This window comes from Mytilus californianus, unplaced genomic scaffold (genome assembly GCF_021869535.1).
Source record: "Mytilus californianus isolate M0D057914Y unplaced genomic scaffold, xbMytCali1.0.p SCAF_8, whole genome shotgun sequence".
Taxonomy (NCBI): Eukaryota; Metazoa; Mollusca; class Bivalvia; order Mytilida; family Mytilidae; genus Mytilus; species Mytilus californianus.
In genome coordinates this window covers 59,233,866-59,250,277 of record NW_026262734.1, presented here as the reverse complement: position 1 = coordinate 59,250,277, position 16,412 = coordinate 59,233,866, and the positions used below count along the sequence as shown (strand labels likewise).

Genomic DNA, 16,412 nt, shown 5'->3' with positions numbered 1-16,412 from the left:
CTTAGCATTTAGAACGTACTTCAATTTGTCTATACAAAAACAAATGCCAACATTAACAACTTGTTAGCTTTAAATGTGTTTTATGAATTTATTTCAATCGTTCATCATCAATTTCTTTGTCTGTTGAAACCTTTCAGATTTTTCCACAACACCGTGTTGTTTTTATATAGGGACGTAACACCACTACTAACCGTGTAATGAAATAAGCCCCGCCTACTTACCTAATATGACATATACACGGTCTCCACGCGGTTGCTTTTAACCAATCATATTCCTAGAAATGAATAGGAGGTAAGATAATTGTTTATATATTGCTAAATTGTATATTGCTAGAATTAAAAACTCTATTGGTAAAGTTGTCCAAACACATATACCTTATGTGTAAACTGATAAACGTTGTTGTAGATAATTTTGATACGATTGGTATTCCATATATCATTGTGATGTTATTAATAGAATGTTGTTATATGTTATGTATCCTAACTGTATGACCTATATGTAATTGTGAATTTATTTATCCAAAAGGTAATGTTATTTATATTATAATTTGTTTCACATACTATTACAAATGATCGTTATATGAATTATATGTCAATTTTGTAATTGATTTTACTGATAAATCATTTTATTTACCAACTTTATGCATTTCTAGTTAAATTTGTTCAACTTGATATTTTACAAGTACACATATCTATATATATAATAAATAAACTTGTGACCGACTTCACCTAGATAAAATTAGGCTTTTATACATGTCATTGGATACATTTTTTTAAGTTTCTGGACATTGTTAGGACTACATTACAATGTTATACTAGGTGCAGGATATGCAATTAGTTGCACTATACATGTACCCAAATAAATCAATCACGAGATAAATGGTTGTGAACTATAACATGTAAAAAAATATAAACTTGCGGAAAGCAGATGCTGTCAACTTAATAAGTAAAACCTTTCTTTGGTCTTGGATGACCAATTGGGGAAGTTTCCATTGACATAAACGAGGGGGTAAATATAACTTCGATTTTTTAACAAACACCTTGTTCCTATATGTTAATTATTGAAATTATACTTTGTTTTTGAGTCAAACAGTCGAAATAAATGTGTACCTAGAAAAAAAACACCCGTCCCTGCCGAAAGATGAATGGCTGGTTCTCTGGTCAATGCGATTTCATAAATACAACTGAACACTCTTCAAAGATTAATTGCCTGCTTCTTTCGTAACGTCCAGTTGGAATTATTCAGGACGAGAACAAATTGACATTTCATACGATAGGTAAGTTTTCAAAGGTGGATCGACCGGGATGATAATTGGACTGCCATTGGATAAGTAAGAATTGTTATTCACAACAGGCCCACCAGGACCTTTTAGAAGCTTCTTATAAGAGTTTGTTTTACCAATACATCTCTATTCCAAGGGGGAGCAGGTGGAAAATACGGATACATGTATCAACTCTCATGTCGAAATTCAGTGATGGACATGCACCCATGAAGTATTACTTGGGATAGGACACAGTCTTATGCTAAAAAGACCAGCCATACGCTAATAATTAGATATTTTGAAACATGCTAGCAATTATAGTTTAAACTCTTTAAATGCTCATTGAAATATTCCTGATCGGAAAAAGAATTCTTGACCGTGAATAGACGAAAAATGAAATTCACCACATTCTTAATAAGTATATCATACAATAGGTGGTTGTTCTTGGCTACTGTCCGTCATACTGCTTTAAGTTCTTCATAATTATTTTTAGCAAAAATCAGGCACCTCAAGTCTCTTGAAATGTTTCGGATTTTGTCATACCGGAATCTTTTATAGCTTAGTATACGGCATAGATGGGCTTAAATAGAATAAAATAGATGGAATAAAAGCCCTGTTCCTTGATATTTTTTTTATTTTTCTATGTATTGGTCCGCGATTTTGTCCCATGTACATTTACTCCATGTTCTTTCATTTTCGTTTGCTATTTTTTCAAGGCAACACGATGACCTATAGTTGCTTACATCATTGTCCGTTGATTTGTGAATGATATTTGTCACATTGGCAAGTGTTATTACTTATAATTTCAATAAAATAAACTATAATTATGTTCAGATAAAACAAAATCATAAAACAATTACATGAATATCTTGCCTATGTAGAAATGTATTATGTCATAAGACAGGTCTATTCATATATGCCATATCCACAATTTGTATGTGTCTGTCCCAAGTCAGGTGCTTGTAATTTAGTGGTTGTCGTTTGTTGCTGTATATCATCTTTGTTTTTCGTTTATTGTTTCGTACATAAATCAGGCAGTTTGTTTTTCTCGTTTGAATTGTTTAACATAAGTCATGTCGGGGCCTTTTTATAGCTTACCATTGGGTATGGGTTTTTTCCATTGTTGAAGGCTGTACGGTGATCTATATTTATTAATTCATAAGTTATTTGGTCACTTGTGAGGGTCGTCTTATTGGTTATCATACCACAACTTATTTTATAAGCCTTATAGTTGCCATGACTCTCGACAATGTAATAAGACTTAAGATAAATCATTGTAATAATATGGTTATATTTATTTTCATAGAAATGTTAAAAACTTTTGTTGCGGATAGTGATTTAGCTGGATCCATAACTGTAAAAGAATATGAAGGACGTTATTTTCCAGCAAGTATTCCAGATATACCTTCACAGTGGAAACATATGCAGTCATTTGATGCCGATGACAATGATGTCATTATTTGTTCATATCCGAAATCAGGTATTTCGTTTAACGGCAGGTTTGAAAGATTTCTTACACGCAAAAATCATGTCTCAACCAAACTGTGAATTTTTTGTGTTTTGTATTACCACTTTGAAATGAGGTATTACGTTACCTGAAAATCGCAGGATGCAAACATAAAGACGCTTATCCAGCAACGGCGTGCTCTTTTTGTATCAAGTTTTATATCTCAAGAGTGCAGACCAGCTGCATATATGTATAATCCATATGTGGTATAATGATTAGTTTCCATTAAGAATAGACCAGTTGTCCTCGACTTATTTTCACTGTTCACGATTCAATCGCTTAAAAACGACGTATAAAAATAACGATATGTAGTATTTTTGCTAATGAGAACATAAACACAAAAGGGCAAACAAATAGTTTAACAATTACGGGTCATTGTGTGACCTTCTGCAATGAGTTAAAACCAACATATAGTTAGTTATAAAAGGTCCGGACATACGGCTTGATTTATACTACAACTAGGAATGAAAAACATATTTAACAGGCAACAGCCAACGACAACCACTGATTTATAGACTAATTACTTGGAAGATGCACAGAAAAGATATGCCGGGATTTAACATGTTTGTGAGCGCCCAACACTACCCCTAATCTGGTACAATTGGAACAATTCAAATAAGAACAAACCGTTTAAATTGTTTTCATCACGTGATTTTTCAAAAATTATCAGTAATAGGCCAATATTTAGGATATATAATTATTGCAAGCTTAGGCATTAAACGTGTCAAAGATCATTCATTTGCACTTAGTTTCATTACATATCTTAGTCAAACTTTTGTGGTTTTTTTCTTCTCAGAGATACTGTGAGTAAAAGGTCAGCTATATTGAAGAATATCGTGATTGTAAAGTAAAAATGTCCGCCAGAGAGGGGTCGTCTGACCTTGACCTCATTTTCTTGGTTTGTTTGTTCCATTACATAAAAAAAGAAGATGTGATTCCATATCTTAGTCAAACTTTTGTGGTTTTTTTCTTCTCAGAGATACTGTGAGTAAAAGGTCAGCTATATTGAAGAATATCGTGATTGTAAAGTAAAAATGTCCGCCAGAGAGGGGTCGTCTGACCTTGACCTCATTTTCTTGGTTTGTTTGTTCCATTACATAAAAAAAGAAGATGTGGTATGATTGCAATTCAGACAGGTCACCGTACGGTCCTCAACAATGAGTGAGACTTATTCCACATTGACAGATATAAAAAGCCCCGAAATGACAATTGTGAAAGAATTCAAACCTGATTTATGTGCAAAACAATGAACGAAAAACAAATATAATATACAGCAACAAACGACAGCCACTATGTACACTCTCAAGATCATGTCCGTTTTTTTTAGATCTAGTAAATAAATGCTCAAACTATGATGTATACAGTGAATTTCCGTCTGTCGGATTTATTAAGGATACTACTGATACTAGAAGGACTGCTTCATACCTTGATCTTTTCCTCAATATTGACACAGATGGACGACTTCACACGAAAATCTATGATAAACCGGTCGATTTCAACTTCCCAATTATCAATTTCCCATTTCTCAGCAGTAACATACCCTCTGCCCCTTCGTATGGTGTTTACATATCTCAATTGATACGTTATTCTCGTGCTTGTTCACACTATACGGACTTCATACACAGGAGTGTGCTCCTTACGCAGAAACTGCTCCAACAAAGTTATGAGAAGGACAGATTAAAAATGACACTCCGTAAATTTTACGGACACCATCACGAATTGGTTGATCCATACGATGTGTCTTTGTCCAAACTAACTAAGGACATTTTTACCACGTGTTAGATTGTGGTTTGTCATTACGTCGTCTGATCTTATAATTACCAAACGTGACTTATTCCCGATTGTGACTGTTTTGCTGAGTGTGAAACCGCATTGCTATAAGACGTGTCACGGTACTTTTCTATCCCAAATTCATGTATTTAATTTGATGTCATATTTGTTATTCTCGTCGGATTTTGTCAAATGTCTTAACGTCTTTTCTGTTATATTCGTGTGTTATGGTAAAGATAATTAATCACCCCCTTCATTTATTAGTTTTTAGTTCAACGAAATTTATACGATATATTTGGTTTACAGTTTGATTGAGAAGAAACACCAACATAGCTAAATAATACAATTAATTATCTAAATACTACCACAATTTGATATTAATAAGTACTGTAATTTTCATTGTTATTAATCAATGTAATGTCAGTATTACAAATCTAATCTTGAATCAATCCTAATCCTAATCCTATCTTATTTTTGGGAAATATTTTTACAAATTCAAATGTGACCTCACTTTGTGTGTTTTTTTTAGAATTTCAAATGTGACGTCACTTGTGCGTTGAGGATTAAGTTGTTGTATGTATTGTATCCGTTTTTATTCTGTAGTTAGTCCCAACTGCGGTTTTATCATGTATATCTATTATATAGTAATTTTATAAAATTTACTGTTTGCAAAATTATAAATTATTCTAAATAATAAGGATGTTCTTGTCCCAGGCAGAAAACCCTGGCCGTGTTAGGCGCATCTTTTTGGAAGTTTTGGTCCTCGGTGCTCTTCAGCTTTGTACTTGTTTTGGCTTTCAAACTTTTTTCATCTGAGCGTCACTGTTTGGTCTTGTGTGGACGAGACGCACGTCTGGCGTATTGAATTTTAGGCCTAGTACCTTTTGTAAGCTATTATTCGTGTGTTTCTTTGTCCTATATGTTCTCCCATTTATTTGTATTGTGGTCCTGTCATGTGATGTTGTCGTTTTGGTGTTGTGTTTGACGTTGCCATAAAAGCGGGAGGTTTGGCATGCCACAAAACCAGGTTCAACCCACCATTTTTTTCTTAAAATGTCCTGTACCAAGTCAGGAAAATGGCCATTGTTATATTATAGTTCGTTTCTGTGTGTGTTACATTTTAATGTTGTGTTTTTGTTGTGTCGTTGTTCTCCTCTTATATTTGATGCGTTTCCCTCAGTTTTAGTTTTTAACCGGATTTGTTTTTATCTCTATCGAATTACGAGTTTCGAACAGCGGTATACTACTGTTGCCTTTATTTATCTGAACTTGACCTTAATTTGGTGATTCAATGGATAAAATTAGATTTTCTTTAGTAGGTTCATTTCTTACTAGATACTGTAAGTTATATATCAACTAAATTCATTGGGTACAATACCGTGATATATTTTAGCAGTATGATATATTGACCACTGCGTATTGATAGAAGATTTCATACAAATACATGTACGTCATAAACAGTACAGGAAGGCATGATTTTGTACAATGCCCAAAAGTAAATTATACAGAAACAATAGAAACATTTAACATGTTTAAGTGTTACTGTTTCAAACATTATTTTTTTAATACCTTTATGCTCGCTATTTGATATACATGTAGTCTTCGGCATAGATGGAACGTAAAGCAAACAAAAACCTGTGAGTAATACATTATGATTTCAGGTTTCCATTGGATATGGGAAGTAGTGACAATGCTAATTAATAACACATCGGATATTTCAAAGGAAATACCAGCGAAATATATTTTAGAATTTGGGGCTGTTAGAAAAATGCAACAGTCGCCACCACCAAGAGTTCTCGGAAGCCATTTGTATTACGAACAACTTCCTGTTTCAATCAGGCAAAAGAAATGCAAACTAATTAATGTTATAAGAGACCCAAGAGCAGTAGCAATTTCAAGTTTTCATTTCTTTAACAAACTAAAAGAAACTAAATGGAAAGGTACCTGGTCTGGTTATCTGAATCTATTTTTAGACGGTAAAGGTAAGAATTACATTGTAATATAAACATTCGATGGTTACAATATTAAAAACTAAAATCACAAAAATACTGAACTCCGAGGAAAATTCAATCGGAAAGTCCTTAATCACATGGCAAAATCAAATGACAAAACACATCAAACGAATGGACAACAACTGTCATATTCCTGACTTGCATTTTCAAATGTAGAAAATGGTGGATTGAACCTGGTTTTATAGCGCTAAACCTCTCACTTGTACGACAGTCTCATCAAATTCAATTAATGCACTTCTATAAATATACAATTATCGATTATTTCTTTCGTAGTTTTGAAAGATTATGCTTTTCAAATCTGCAAATGTACAACTAACTTATTTAATCGTTAAAAGAATATTGTTAAAAAGAATTTACACAACATCATGCTTAAGCTACAGAATGAGCAATATTTATTATCACGAAAGTAGATCAACAACTTTTCTCCGAACAGTCTCGCACATGTCGGGCTGATTTAGGTTCAAATAAGATTAATTGATTGATATATTGGTAATGAATGCCACTTTCAGCACTGTTGTTCTATTTCGTGGCGGTCAGTTTTTATTGGTGAAGGAAGCCACCGACTTCGGTAGGAAAACTGATAATCATAGTCAATAAAGATTGGAGTCGAGCGCACCTGCTACGTGCGGGCTTCGAAGTTGCAACTTCGGTGTTGACAGGCTAGTGATACTTTAGTTCGACTACTCAGAACACTAGGCAACCGAGGCCCTCTAAACAAGCAAGGAAGAATCACATATTGTGTTTGCCACTTACAAAACAACAAAGCAATTTGCCAAACTCAGAAACAGTGGTTACGTCGTTCTTTCTAGGGTGCATCGAGTTTAGCAAAACAACGTTACCGATGTTTCGGAATTTGGCAATTTGCACTAGATAAAATTAAATTGTTATTTTACTTCCTTTAACATTATTTAGGACATTTGCTACTGACATGACCAGAAAAGCTATCTCAACAGAGAGACGTCATCAGTATTGCACGTGATGATTTTCTTATATCAACTAATAATTTTAAGCATAGTATAATACTAATTCAAATAACTTGTTAAGGATTTAAAGGCAGTTTCCTATATATGAAAAGATATTGACCTTACTGTGATAAGGTATTTAAAAAGGCAATTAAACTAATTTAAACCATTGTGGTGACGTCAGCCTATTCATTTACCGTGGATTCTTTTTCTAGAATCAACGCTTCCTACATCTGCCGCTGAAATGGACTCACCAAATTATATTCAATTGTTTCCTTTGTGTGTCTAATTTCATTAAGTTTGAATTGGCTAATTTACTGATTTCTGTTCACTAATGGAATTAATTTAAAAACTTACTTTTAATTTTTGTAACTTGTATATGCCTTCACTGGGAATCGAACCCTTCCTTGAAATCTGTTATGAATGACTGACATCAACACATCGACGAAACCTCTCGGCTACCAATGGGTTACAACTTAGATGTCTATTTTATATATATAAATGAACATCGGACACACAGGGGTTGTACCTTTATATATACACAATGGGCAGTCGTATAGTATAAGTTGGTAGCCGCGAGGTTAGCATGCTTAAAATCAACGAGTTAAAAGATAGGGATTTGTCGGTTTAGGTTCGAATCCCTGTATTATCTCTGTTGTCCCAATTCTGTTTTTTTTTCTAATTTTGCATGTTAAAGTGGATATTTTAGTAATAATAGCGTGTTTTACCGTTTATTTTTTGGATTATTATTGGATATTTCACATGTTTGAAACAAAAATGATTATATTCTATTTGTCAATTTTTGTTGTATAAATATAGTATGATTTTCATCTGTTTTACTACATAATTTTACAAATATTTGTTCGCAAATTCCTATGCTAGAAAATCGTGATGTGCCTAGAGTGCTAGAAATTTCGGTAACATACTTATTATATATACTTTATATATACTCTTTGGACGGGTTGTTGTCTCTTTGACACATTCCCCATTTCCGTTCTCAATTTTATTAGAAATAAGTTCGAATATGTCTTATTTTGTAAAAACAGATAATATTCAGATGCCTGATAATATAAAGATCTTTAAAGGTAGAAGTGTTATATTTGTATTTTGTTAACCAATTAATTGTGATCTGAGAATTATCAATGCATCGTTGGACACGATAACATGGTTATTTAAACTCACTTCCAATACCTTCTAATTAAGAAAAGGCGTTAATTTTGAAAAGAAATTAACACAATAGTTTAAGTTATAGATACAATAGATAAGCGTAGATTCATGAAAAACAAACCATTCGCCCTCCGGGCTCATGGTTTCTTTTTCAAGAATCCACGCTTATCCATTGTATCTATATAACTTAAACCATTGTGGTGACGTCAGCCTATTCATTTATCGTGGATTCTTTTTCTAGAATCAACGCTTCCTAAATCTGCCGCTGAAATTGACTCACCAAATTATATTCAATTGTTTCCTTTGTGTGCTTAATTTCATTAAGTTTGAATTGGCTAATTTACTGATTTCTGTTCACTAATGGAATTAATTTAAAAACTTACCTTTAATTTTGTAATTTTTATACGCCTTCACTGGGAGTCGAACCCTTCCTTGAAATCTGTTATGTGTGACTGACATCAACACATCGACGAAACCTCTCGGCTACCAATGGGTTACGCTATAGATGTCTATTTTATATATTTAAATGAACATCTGATATACATCGGTTCATCGGACACACAGGGCTTGTTCCTTTATATAGACACAATAGGCAGTCGTATAGTATGAGTTGGTAGCCGCGAGGTGAGCATGGTTAAAATCAATGAGTTAAAGATAGGGATTTGTCGGTTAGGTTCGAATCCCTGTATTCTCTCTGTTGTTCCAATTCTTATTTTATTCTGTTGTTGTTTCTAATTTTGCATGTTATAGTGGATATTTTTGTAATAATAGCGAGTTTTACCGGTTTTTTTTAATTATTATTGGCTATTTCACATGTTTGAAACAAAAATGATTACATTATATTTGTCAATTTTTGTTTTATAAATATAGTATGATTTCATCTGATTTACTACATAATTTTACAAAGGTTTGTTCGCAAATTCCTATGCAAGAAAATCGTGATGTGCCTAGAGTGCTAGAAAAATTTCGATAACATACTTATTATATATACTTAATTTATATATGCTTTTTGGTCGGGTTGTTGTCTCTTTGACACGTTCCCCATTTCTATTTTCAATTTTATTAGAAATAATTTCGATTATGTCTTATTTTGTATAAACAGATAATATTCTTATGCCTGGTAATATAAAGATCTTTAAAGGTAGAAGTGTTATATTTGTATTTTAATTGTTAACCAATTAATTGTGATCTGAGATTTATCAATGCATCGTTGGACACGATGACATGGTTATTTAAACTCACTTACAATACCTTCTAATTAAGAAAAGGCTTTAATTTTGAAAAGAAATTAACACAATAGTTTAAGTTATAGATACAATGGATAAGCGTAGATTCATGAAAAACAAACCATTCGCCCTCCGGGCTCATGGTTTCTTTTTCAAGAATCCACGCTTATCCATTGTATCTATATAACATACATTTACAGTTTAATATCTTGTTTTATTAACTAATAGTACATGTCTACTTAAGTTCTGTTCAACGACTGGTTTCAACATACACAATTATGGGAGAGGGTAAGACAAAACAATCCTGATAATCCCATACATATTCTGTCCTATGAAGATGCAAAAAAGGTATGTTTTAGTATTTATATAATTGGAGTTATGAACCGAGGATTATGACATTATGACATAATAAAAATCATACACCCAATCCTGTTTCTTTATGCGGTCGATATACAGTAAGAGGTTTCCGTCCTTGTGTCCCAGATTTGTATCCGACTTGTTGTGTTGTATTTGCTTTCGCACCAAAATGGTCTCTGTGACATTAGTAAAATTCAGTACACTTTATTAGATATTTTTAATCGCTTCTTTTACTAAACTCATAATAAGAATTTTAAAACTTTTTCTGAATCGTCACCATATACTGCCGGTTCATCTCATATTTTATCTCTTTTTTCGAATTATTATTTTGGTTTCCCTTAGCAAAGCATGGACTTTGAAAACAGGGGGTATCACTTTATGAACTTTGCTCCCAGTACCTCTTCTTGAATCTTTTAAACAAAAATATATTTGGATAATTTTTAATACTGGAATTAGTACGGTAATCGTTCATTGATATCGTTCATTTAAATCTATTAGACGTTTTGGCAAACATGTATAAATCAAACCAACACTGACATGTTTACTCAAGAAGACCAGACAATTAAAAAAAAGAATAATAACAACAGGAAAATAAAAAGTCCGTTTGGTATAAGATAACCATGAAAATGTCTGATATAAAAATCAAATTGTATATTGATATTGATAGATTATTAATGGTTTTTCAAGCGAAAGGATATTGCTTGTGCTACAATTTCATCGAAGGGCGACAGCCCTGAGATGAGATGTGACCGAACAACATCGAGTTTAAAAGACCATTAGTAATCTGTTTACCGCTATTTTGACTATAACAACGTTGATCTTTAAATTGACAACGGCATGTACGCCCTTATTTTCAGGCGATAATTTTCTTTCTCAAGCGAGAAGCATGACATTAAAAATTATCACAAAACAAGATCAAAGAAAAAATACACAAAATAGCGATAATAAATATTGTATTCAGATTTGAATTTCTGCCAGTAAACAATTCTTATTGACGATTAATATTTTGAACTCGAGCATCACTGAAGAGACATTGATTGTCGAAATGCGCATCTGGTGCAGAAAATAGTACCGTTTATGTTATTAACCGTGCAAACTATCTACGTTTGATTAAATACACCAGGAAGCAATTATAAGGCCTTTGAAAATCCATATACATAAAAATCAACCAATCCGTATTCTTTATGTATTAAGGAATAGAGAAACAGTCATTAAAAAGCCAAAGTTGAAAAAAGCAAAGAAATATTTCACAACATATTTATGCTAATTGATTAATTAAAATAATGTATCACATATTAATGTTTAAAACTTGGTCTATCTTTGAAAATACTTTATATTATTGCTTTACTACAGGGCTTTAATGTCCATATGACATCTTTCCTTTACTTTTCATTTCTATGTAACTTGGAGTATCAAAATAAATACGTTTTGTACATTACATTTCAGTGGCCAACACTGTTTCCATTCAATTTGTGTTTGCAAATGAAAAGCATTGTTTTCCTTGACTATACGTGCAATCCGTTCATCTAGATGTCTTATCTCAGACATCTTGTTAGATGTTGTTTGTCTCTTGTATATCTAGTATCTGTCATATACAATTGTAATTCAAATAATAAATATTTGTATTTCTCTTGTGTGTTTAAAAAAAACAGTATTTGCGTGTTTCCCGCTTAAACATGTTTCAGGCAAAGGTTTGCATTTGCTGTATTTGCTTATAATCTATTTAGTAAGGAAAAAAATAAAGTATGGCTGCGTTGATTCTGATGTCCAATATATTTTCTTTTTGCAGAATCCATTTTATGAGTTTAAAAGACTCGCTCGATTTCTTCAGCTAGATGTAAAAGAATCTATGATAATGACCATTGCAGAAAATACAAAGTTTTCGGAAATAAAAACATCCAAAGAGGTGGCCATTGGACTCCGTTTAGGAAACGCATTTGCAGGCAATAAATATCCTTTATATCGGAAAGGTCAGTTTATAATTATTTTATAGTATGTTTCCCGTGCGAACTTATACTAACAACAGTATGCACAGTGTAGGAACTGACATAAATAGAATTTTATGTCAATATTTTCAGTTTAAACTGATTTGTTTTTAATACCGATAAGTGTTTAGCATTGTTAGCTCACCTGACACTTAAGGTCAAACTGCATAAAGTTGAAAGTTGTAATAGCCTCTGACTGTTTCGGTTCGATATGCTTCTTTTTATATTTTGATCATGATGGCTGTTACAATGTTATTGTGCTGTTTATTTCTTTGATTTTGTTGTTTAATAGGACATCTTGTTCTGCTAGTTCTTTGTCTTGTGTAATAAAGTTGTCTGGAGTTTTGTGTTGTTTTGTTATTTTTTTGTTCCAATGGTATATGGATTAGACTGGCGTTTCCAGTATGGTTACCCTACAGTTATCAAACTTTTGAATTAATTCAATGCAGTTATGGCAGTATTCAATGGCGTTGTCTATTGTATCAGTTTCATGTACTATGTACTGTGCAAAGCTTAATAAGATACATGTTGTAAATATAATCGATACTACAGTGTACTTAGAGACTTACTTTAAGTACAAATGTAGATATATTATTTATTCAAACTTGCTAAGATATATAAGATACATAACTAATATCCCTTTTTGCTGGTGCCATTTAAAGGAATATGACTCTTTAAACGGGAGTAATAGAGCGGGAACTGTCGATCCTTGCGGAGAACATCAGTTCATCCTGGTTTTTCATGGGTACTCTGCAGTATGTAAAGTGTATTTTCGACTGTTGTATGTGTGTTAGTCTGTTCATTTGTTGGAGGCAGGGACTATAATAAATTACAAATACTACCTCGTATTCTGATTGCTTTTTCGATACTTAGATGTAAGCAAAACCCCTGCCCTCCCCAAAAAGATCGTACCACTAATTTTCGCATAAAAAACGAAGCCATGAGTGTGAAAAGACAAGAATATACCAATGTGGCAGTTAGAAACTACAAAGAAAGGACAAATAATACCACTGCTTAAAAAAACCCAGTCAACCAACAAGCTTCTACTAGAATGACATTTAACTGCTCAGAACGCTACAAGTTGAGCAGAATGAAGCTCCCCATTTAGATACCCCTAATAAAAATGTATTATATTATAAATACTTTACTCCACAGTAAATTAAAAAAAGGGGAAGTCTATAAAAAATGACAAAAAATCAAACGTAAGACAATATCAACCAACTGAACGAATGATGGACAACTGTCATACTCCTGACATTGAACAGGCATTGTTTAAAGGAAATGATTGGTTAAATAAATGAATGCATTCCGGTGCAAATGAAAGATACAAGCAGTTCAAGATCCAGAAAATAGATTTTTTCGTAAAGTGTTGTTTATATCCAATTTAATCAGACAAAACATGTATATTGCCATTTAATTACCCTATTTTCACATGTTTGTGTCGTCATGTTCAAATTTTCTGCACTAAAGTGACCGCACTGAAAATGTACAATGAAACATATTACCAAGCACAAAGAGTTGTAGGAGAAACATTGATAAAGGAAACCTACAGGCAAATTTCAGACACCATATATTTTTATTTAAACAATATATGTATATGATATCTTGTTGTTTTATATAGGTACAGAAGACGACTGGAAATCTTATTTTACATTGCAACAAAATGCTGAATTTGAACAGATTTACAAAGAAAGAATGCAGTACAACAAATTGCAGCTAAAATCTATCGTTAACCCCGGCAGTCTTGATACTGGCTGTGTAGAGACGACTAGATATGAATCAAAGTTGTAGCAATTTCAGGACAATACGTTATTCGTTTATATCATTCAATATTATCTCCCTCACTTGTTTTGAAAAGTTTTCGAAACAATCAAAGTTATCTGAAGTGTTTTTAATGTGTTTGATTGTTTTTCTGTTTCATATTTAAAACCATAGAACTGGCATCAATACAAAAAAATAGAAACGATGATTTTCTTTATTAAATAGTCATTAGTACTAATAGTTGCGGGTACGCAATTGAATTATAAACTGAACTATTTTGTGTAATTATACAAAAAGTCATGCTTTATTTTTATTATTTATACATTTTATGTTTGTTATACTACATGTATGTTTTGATTATTTTGTCACAAATCTTAAAGGTTGATTAACATGAAAATAAAGTAATCTTTAGTAACTATTTGTTACGCAGGTTCAGTTGTTTCTATTATGCCTAGTTCATATTTTCACTGTATAATCGAATTAGCTTGCATTTACTAACTTGATTTATATGTTTAAGTACGTAATTTGTTTTATATGAAAACTATTGAGATTTTATATTTCATTTGGATTGAGATAATTCAAAAGTTAACTCAGGTAATATTACCTCCTTTGAATTCGAAAATTACAAAGTTTTTTAATAACAAACTTCTAGATTAATTGGACATAGTTCTCTACCGTATGATATAAACGCATAGTAAATTGAATTTTATTTTGAATGTTTCTTTTCGGGCCCTCAAAATTATTGTTATTAATGTTAATAAGAATATTACGTGAAAACAAATTTAACAGAAGAGATATATACATTAACATGTGTTGACCCTTTTGTCAGTTCTAAAATATTTATGACGTCATGATGACATGGTGAAGTCAAACGACAATCGTTTAATTTCTTTTTGGTGCCATACAATTTGTGATTATGGCCGGATCCAAGATATTTGAAAGAGGGCATAGTTCCCGATAATTGCATTTATACTGCCGAGCGGAGCAACGAGAGAAAAAAATTAGACGATTATATACTAAACATTTGTATAGATAACTTGGAAAACGTGAGATTTTCAAAATTATTTGGCGATCGAAAGGGGGGAGTATGCCTTCTACCCATGTATTTGCGAGTGCACGTTTAGGTGTACATGGACCAAAAACCTCGTCCCATGCATTACTATAGTTGAAGGCTAAAAAAATACTATTTGATAAATGTATTAATGATATAAATTTCTGTCAAATTATCTTGAATGAAATTATAGAAAATTTTTTTTAAAGTTAGTCGCGTACACCTTTTACATTCGGGTGTGTTGGAATCTACTTTTTAAACGTTAAAACTTATAAAAACAAAAAAAGAGATAAACTTCTCGCTTCGGATTTCATTATTTTAATATTTTCATGCTAAATTTTTATTTGGTAGTTTTTAAAATTCACCTTTTGAGAAGAACTGAAATATGGGTCAACATGATCATTGATTACACTTTTGTAATAAAATTGTATTATCCCTTTTATTTGACATGAAACTTTGAATGAACAAAGTTCTATTGGAAAGGTAAGTTCACCATGTACGTAAAACACTGATACAATTGTACATTTAAGGAATGCTGTATGTAATATCAAAATGTTATTTTTCGAATTAGGTGTTAACGATCGGACTTTGATTCTTCTGTTACATGTGTTAGTTTATTAACAACATTTTTAAACATGGGACTATTAAGACCTCGACATTAATTATAGTCTCATCTCTGTATTCAATTTCTGGATTTTGCCTCTAAATGTCATTTGTTGCATTTTATTGACACTTATTGAAAATGTTTCCTTCTCATTAAATGTTTACGTACATTTCTCTTGTCTTTTATATCCATATATAACAATATTGGAAATTAGTCCAAAATAATAAATCGGCTTACAATAAAAGCATATCATAGGTGTTTCTCGTTTTTCGTTTCTCGTTTTTCATATAGATTAGACCGTTGATTTTCCTGTTTGAATTTTTTTATACTAGTCAATTTAAGGCCCTTTATAGCTTGCTGATCGGTGTAAGCCAAGGCTCCATGTTGAAGGCCGTACTTTGACGTATAATTGTTAACTTTGTATACATATATGCATTGTGACTTGGATGGAGAGTTGTCTCATTGGCACTCATGCCACATCTTCCTATTTATATATCAGTAATTCTTAACATTTTGAAAACCACATAACAATAATCCGGATGATCGATAAAGAGGGAGTGACAAATGTACTATAGTTTTGCTTAAATTCATTCCAAAACCAATGTTTATATATACTTGCTACGTCAGAAGGAAATATCTTCAAACGATCTTCATATTGAACATTCAGAATAAACACATTTGTTTGATTCGATTAAGAAAACAGTACGATTAATCATGTTAACCTGAGTTAAATATATCCAAGTGAAATG

The 16,412-nt window shown here is 32.1% G+C and overlaps 2 protein-coding genes across 3 annotated transcripts in view; one reads left to right on the top strand and one right to left on the bottom strand.

Moving 5' to 3' along the window:
* LOC127711258 (uncharacterized) overlaps positions 1-16,412 on the bottom strand; it is a 270,314-nt gene that overhangs the window by 239,501 nt on the left and 14,401 nt on the right. The gene's annotated exons all lie outside the window — the stretch shown is intronic.
* On the top strand, positions 40-15,832 carry LOC127711255 (sulfotransferase 1B1-like). Of its 2 annotated transcripts, none has more exons than XM_052217248.1 (6): positions 40-525; positions 2,568-2,741; positions 6,200-6,520; positions 10,150-10,253; positions 12,052-12,232; positions 13,869-15,832. In XM_052217248.1, the coding sequence occupies exons 2-6, from the start codon at positions 2,570-2,572 to the stop codon at positions 14,036-14,038; spliced, it is 948 nt and encodes a 315-aa protein (XP_052073208.1). In that variant the 5' UTR covers positions 40-525; positions 2,568-2,569; the 3' UTR covers positions 14,039-15,832. The 2 variants fall into 2 exon arrangements, with proteins under 2 accessions (XP_052073208.1, XP_052073209.1); XM_052217249.1 differs by lacking the exon at positions 40-525 and adding an exon at positions 545-1,276.

Bases quoted from the DNA above. Each gene is read 5' to 3' on its own strand.
- LOC127711255 (XM_052217248.1), top strand. From the start codon at position 2,570: ATGTTAAAAACTTTTGTTGCGGATAGTGATTTAGCTGGATCCATAACT. The intron at 2,742-6,199 runs GTATTTCGTTTA...TTATGATTTCAG, and splicing joins TTGTTCATATCCGAAATCAG to GTTTCCATTGGATATGGGAA. The intron at 10,254-12,051 runs GTATGTTTTAGT...TTCTTTTTGCAG, and splicing joins CCTATGAAGATGCAAAAAAG to AATCCATTTTATGAGTTTAA.